Below are 6,000 nucleotides of genomic sequence, written 5' to 3' on the forward strand. Positions count from 1 at the left end.
GAATAATGTTTCGGTAAACAAAAGCTAACTGTTATAATGATTGTCTTGTTTCTGATATTGACATGGCAAGGATTTGTAAATTTATTAAAATTTCCCAAATAAAAAATAGTTTAAAAATAAATTAAAATGGGGATGGTAATATTTCCCTATTTCATAGAGGATAAATATGTTAAAACTGTAATGCACTCACATACTCCTGTAATGGGGGGGGGGGGCAAATAAGTACCTACAGTAAATGGATGGAAGTGTAGTGCTGTTTGCACCAGTGAAAAGGGTAAGAAGCACCAATGTAAATCACACTACACCAGTATAAACTACGTCTACACTAGGGGTTTGTACCAGTGCAGCTAGATTGGTGATGGAAATCCCAGCATAGACAAGGGTTTTCTAAACTGAACCATGACCGAGTTTTTAGAGGGATTAAATTGTGGGTACAGGAAGAAAGCTCAGTGCAACCGTAACTGAATAACTACCGACATCTCCATAATTACTAATAACCAAAGTAATTGCCAGATAGAAATCCTATTTTGCAAGCTGACCTGGTTTCAAGTATGAGTCTCTTGTGATTCGTTTGGTTGGTTGAGCTGTACAGTACAGTGACTGGTCCAACTGACTGATCAATGGCTAACTCTGCCTTTTAGGTTATCACCTACTCTGGAGGCAACGTGTATAATGACCTGAATGAGGGGCAAAAAGGTCGTGTTTCCTTCACCTCCAATTTCCTAGCTGGAGACGCCTCCTTACGCATTGTATCTCTGCAGCCAAGTGATGCGGGGCAGTACACGTGTAAAGTTAAAAATGCCGGGCAGTACGAGTGGTATCGCATTACCCTGCTTGTTCTAGGTAAGGTCATTTTGTTTTTTTCAAAAGAAAACCCACTAGACTCAATTCCTTGAGGCAGATTTTGCTTCAGCACAGTACTGATGCACCTGAATTGCTCCCAGTATCTCACGATCAGGTTTCACATTCAAGCTTCACATTTGCCTTTGCGCTTTCCAGTGAAGGACAGAGACTGGAAGAGGCCTAAAGTGCTGTTTGGAAGTTACCACAGCCAACTGAAGGATAGCATAAAACATTCTTTCTGAATTGTATCTCTGATTTGATCACAAAAGCTTGCCATTGTGGCTGAGTTGGTGATGACCCCATACAGAGTTTGAGCAGAGAACTCTGGGTTCAGATCCCAGTACCAGGAACTGGCCAGATGTCTGATGGGAACAAGATGCTGGAGCTGGCATTGTTTCCTCCCTGACTGAAGGCTTTCAGTCTGGGTTTTTGCTTAGTATACAGTTAATAAAATTAATAAATAATAGGGATGCAGGGCCCCCAGCAGATAGTGGGGAAAAGAAGGACGGACAGACAGAAGGAAGGAATCAGTGAAGGAGAAGAGCGTGGACCACAGGGCATTCAAGGAATGAAGAGCCCTTAAAGCAGAATGTGATACAGAGGTTTGCAGTGTACTGAGCTGCTTCATGATGAGATTATGGGGATTAAGCCAAGGCACCTCACCTTCCTTGCTCTGCTAGGCATTCATATGGGTGGCAGACAGTATCTAATTCCCAAAGGGGACAAGGATGGTGCTTTGGCCTCCTTTACCCTAGTGCAAAACCCAAGGAGGGAACTGGCACCGATGGCATGGCATGTTGCTTCTGTGCCCATAGGAGACACATTCATTCCCTGTCCTGAGGCTGTGGTGAGAGTCATTGCTCTAAAGGGGTCAGAAGTAACACCAATAAACAAGCAGCAGCGATATTCTGTGACACCCCCCAGAATGGCTAATTTGGAAAGGCAGCTTTCAGAAGCTGCTAGAAACAGTGTCCTCTTGCCCTCTGCCTATGAGCAGCCATAGAAAGTGTTGCTACTTGATATCCAGCTGGCAGGTTCTGCCCTATTTCCCTGGGGAATGCTCAGCTCTTATTAAACTCAGTGGTTATTGTTGTTGGAGGTGAGGTTTCTAGCTTGCTTCCAGGGATGAAATCCTGGACCCATTGAAGTCAGTGGCAAAGCTCCCATTGACTTCAAAAAGGCCAGGATTTCACACCAGATTCTTAGTTAACTATTGATCCAAACCCCCAACCTGTTTCTTCCAGAGAAACCTTCCAAGCCCAAATGCTGGGTGGAAGGCGAGCTTTTTGAAGGAAAGGAACTCTCCTTGCAGTGCAATTCTGCCTCCGGCACAGCACCCATCAAGTACCAGTGGCAGCGCATAAGTGACAAGGAAGGAAAAATCGGACACTTGCCACCCACGGCACGAGTCAGTAAGTCATCCCAGGGCCCGTCCTAGTTCTCATGGTGTTTCAACAAACGGAAGAGCCATCCCTAAGGGAAAAAAAAAGAGGCCTACCCTCTATTCCTCCCTACTCCCAGCTCTGTCACTGGATGATGATGTAACATTGGGCAAATCACTGAATTGCTCTCAGCATATTTCCCTGTCATTACAATAGAGGCTATTGAGTAGACGTGGTGCAGTATTGACTAAGAGCTCAATTGACTAAGAGTCAGGGCCCCATTGCGCTAGGCCCTGTAGGTACCCATAACAACAGGACCGTCCCTGCCCCGAGGAGTTTACAATCTAAGTATTCAACTTTATTATTTGTTGAATGTCAACAATATGATCAATGATAATAATACTTCTCAGGGGTGTTCTGAGGCCTAATCCATTGCTTTTAATGTGGGTTGAGATCTTTGTATGATAGGTACTATAGAAATGCTAATTATTTATTGTTAGCATTATTTATTTGTATTAACATAACACATAGAAACCCCACCCCAAGATTGGAGCCGCATTGTACAAACATAGTGAGAAACAGTCTCTGCCCCAACGAGCCCGCAACTTAAATAGGTAAGACAAACAAAGTGTTGGAGGGGAAAGAGAGAGAGACAGAGAGGTCAAGCAACTTGCCCAAGGTTACCCAGAAAGTCAGTGGCAGGGCTGGAAATAGAATACAGCTCTTCTCTGTCCAAGTTCAGTGCTCTATCCACTGGACAACATTTTCTCTAATTTTTATTACTAATTTATTCATTTTGCTTGTTTTTTGTTTCCATTTCAGACATTTCTAACCCTGGGCAAGTTCTAATGAAGAATCTCACACAGATGGTTACAGGGTTATACCAATGCACTGCCTCCAATGATGCTGGACAAGAGACCTGCGTTGTGCAGGTGACAGTGCAGTGTGAGTATCAGAGGGTAGCGAGTATCCAGGGTGCTTTAACAATGGCAATACCTCCAAAGAGTCTCCTGTGCTGATAAAAGCTCTGTTTCTGCGCAGGAGAAATGCCACACCTTTGGTTTAACCTGAATACTTGCATACTCTGAAGTAACTCTTCCTTACTCATTATTGACTTTATGGGTTTGCATAACATTTACTGGTATAACCTAGGGTTGTACAAAACTACTTCAGATGCAGTCACCTGGTTTCCTTTGCCTCTGAGAAGGAAAGACTGGCAGAGCACTGGGAATAATGCTGAATTGCTGAGCTTCCAGAGCATTCAGGTGTACTGTACAGATGTACAGAAGTACATGTACTTGCAGATTTACTGGCTGTATAATAGAGGACTATTAACTATAACATCCCAATCCAGAATTAAGCATCTGTCCCAATTAAGAGAGGAAGCTCTCTAAACACAGCCTGAAAAGACTTACTGTGAAACGGAATAACATGCTGATTAAAAATGACATTTGCCGCATTTCATTTCTAATCCATGTTTGACAATTTCTGCATAAAGACCAGAGATTAGGATGTCAGACCTGGTTAACCACCTCAGCTGGAGTCGTGTGTGCACCTGGAACAGGGGTGGGATACCAGGCTATGGCTAGCACACTGCATTGCGTGTCCCAAGATCTATGTTTAGAAATCAATCAATCCATAGAACACATTTTTCCTGGGTTTTCAAAACTCGGTGGGTCCAATTCACCTGTGAGATCAGCAGCGAGGTTGGAGCTAGAACACCACTGGGATATACAAAAGGGGCCTGGTGTGAGCGTTCTCTGTGTTTTGCAATTTATCTCCATCCCAGTCTGAAATTGCCTGAATCTGATGATGTTGCAAAGATCATCTTTTTCCCCACACATTTGAAAATAGTGTGTGTGTGGAGAGGGGGCCCCGAGGGAAAAAGAGGCGACTTGTAAGGTGATGGATTGTTCAAAGGAGAGAGGGGTTTGAGTTTTCAAGTTGTCTGGCTTACTGGTGTTGGTTATCAAATTGTACTACTGCACCTAGGGTGTTTTTTAAGACAAGTCAAGGATGCCCAGGGCATAGGGATAGGTGCCATTTTTAGCATTTCTATAAATCTGAGGCCTTTCTATACAAGAAATTTTCAATGGCTTAATTTAAGGTGTGATTTTTTTAAACCAATCTAGTTATATCAGTAAAAACCCGTGTGGACACACTGCAGTTTAAGAGTGGCGTATTTTGGTGTAGCTTAAACCTATACCTAATCAATGACCTGGTCTACACTATGAGTTTAGGTCGAATTTAGCAGCGTTAAATCGAATTAACCCTGTACCCATCCACACAACGAAGCCATTTACTTCGACATAAAGGGCTCTTAAAATCGATTTCTGTACTCCTCCCCGACGAGGGGAGTAGCGCCGAAATTGAAATTGTCATTTCGAATTAGGGTTAGTGTGGCCGCAATTCGACGGTATTGGCCTCCAGGAGCTATCCCACAATGCACCATTGTGACCGCTCTGGACAGCAATCTGAACTCGGATGCACTGGCCAGGTAGACAGGAAAAGCCCCACAAACTTCTGAATTTCATTTTCTGTTTGCCCGGCATGGAGAGCACAGGTGACCATGCAGAGCTCATCAGCACAGGTAACCATGCAGTCCGAGAATCAAAAAAGAGCACCAGCATGGACCGTACAGGAGGTACTGGATCTGATTGCTATATGGGGAGAGGATTCCGTGCTAGCAGAACTACGTTCCAAAAGACGAAATGCCAAAACATTTGAAAAAATCTCCAAGGGCATGATGGAGAGAAGCCACAATAGGGACTCACTACAGTGCCGCGTGAAAGTTAAGGAGCTCAGACAAGCCTACCCAGAAAACCAAAGAAGCCAACGGAAGGTCCGGGTCAGAGCCGTAGACATGCCGCTTCTACGCTGAGCTGCATGCAATTCTAGGGGGGGCTGCCACCACTACCCCAGCTCTGACCGTGGATTCCGAGGAGGGGATAATCTCAGCCATGCCTGAGAATTCTGCGGACGGGGAAGATGAGGAGGAGGAGGACGAGCTTGCAGAGAGCACGCAGCACTCTGTTCTCCCCAACAGCCAGGATCTTTGTCTCAGCCTGCCTGAAGTACCCTCCCAACCCTCCCAAGGCAGTATCCCAGACAATGAGGCCATGGAAGGGACCTCTGGTGAGTGTACCTTTGTAAATATAAAACATGGTTTAAAAGCAAGCATTTTTTAATGATTAATTTGCCCTGAGGACTTGGGATCCATTCACGACCAGTACAGCTACTGGAAAAGTCTGTTAACGTGTCTGAGGATGGAGCGGAAATCCTCCAGGGACATCTCCATGAAGCTCTCCTGGAGGTACTCCAAAAGCTTTTCCAGAAGGTTTCTGGGCAGTGCAGCCTTATTCCGTCCTCCATGGTAGGACACTTGACCACGCCATGCTAGTAGCAAGTAGTCTGGTATCATTGCATGACAAAGCCTGGCAGCGTATGGTCCTGGTGTTTGCTGGCATTCAATCAACATCCGTTCTTTATCTCGCTGTGTTATCCTCAGGAGAGTGATATCGTTCATGCTAACCTGGTTGAAATATGGGAATTTAATTAAGGGGACAGAGGTGGCCGTTCCTACTGGGCTGTTTGCCTGTGGCTGAAAAGAAATCCGTCCCTACAGTTAGCCAAGCCGGGGGGGGGCGGGGGGGATCATTGGCGCTGAGCTTTTCGCGTTTGGCTAGCAGGGATCTTCCCTGATACCAGCCACACGGTGGGGGGAGGGGTAAAGCGATCATCCCAGAGAATTGGATTGGGGCAGGGGGTTAGTTTG

The 6,000-nt window shown here is 45.3% G+C and overlaps 1 protein-coding gene across 1 annotated transcript in view; it reads left to right on the top strand.

Annotated features, from left to right (window-relative positions):
• Positions 1 to 6,000, top strand: part of CLMP (CXADR like membrane protein) — a 70,841-nt gene that overhangs the window by 57,440 nt on the left and 7,401 nt on the right. Inside the window, exons 4-6 of the mRNA XM_024196663.2 lie at positions 642 to 843; positions 2,088 to 2,255; positions 3,048 to 3,170. Coding sequence (XP_024052431.2) covers positions 642 to 843; positions 2,088 to 2,255; positions 3,048 to 3,170 — 493 coding nt within the window. The remainder of the gene's footprint in view (positions 1 to 641; positions 844 to 2,087; positions 2,256 to 3,047; positions 3,171 to 6,000) is intronic.

The sequence above is a fragment of the Terrapene carolina genome, unplaced genomic scaffold, assembly GCF_002925995.2.
Source record: "Terrapene carolina triunguis isolate 2854851 unplaced genomic scaffold, T_m_triunguis-2.0 Scaffold374, whole genome shotgun sequence".
Lineage (NCBI taxonomy): Eukaryota > Metazoa > Chordata > Testudines > Emydidae > Terrapene > Terrapene triunguis.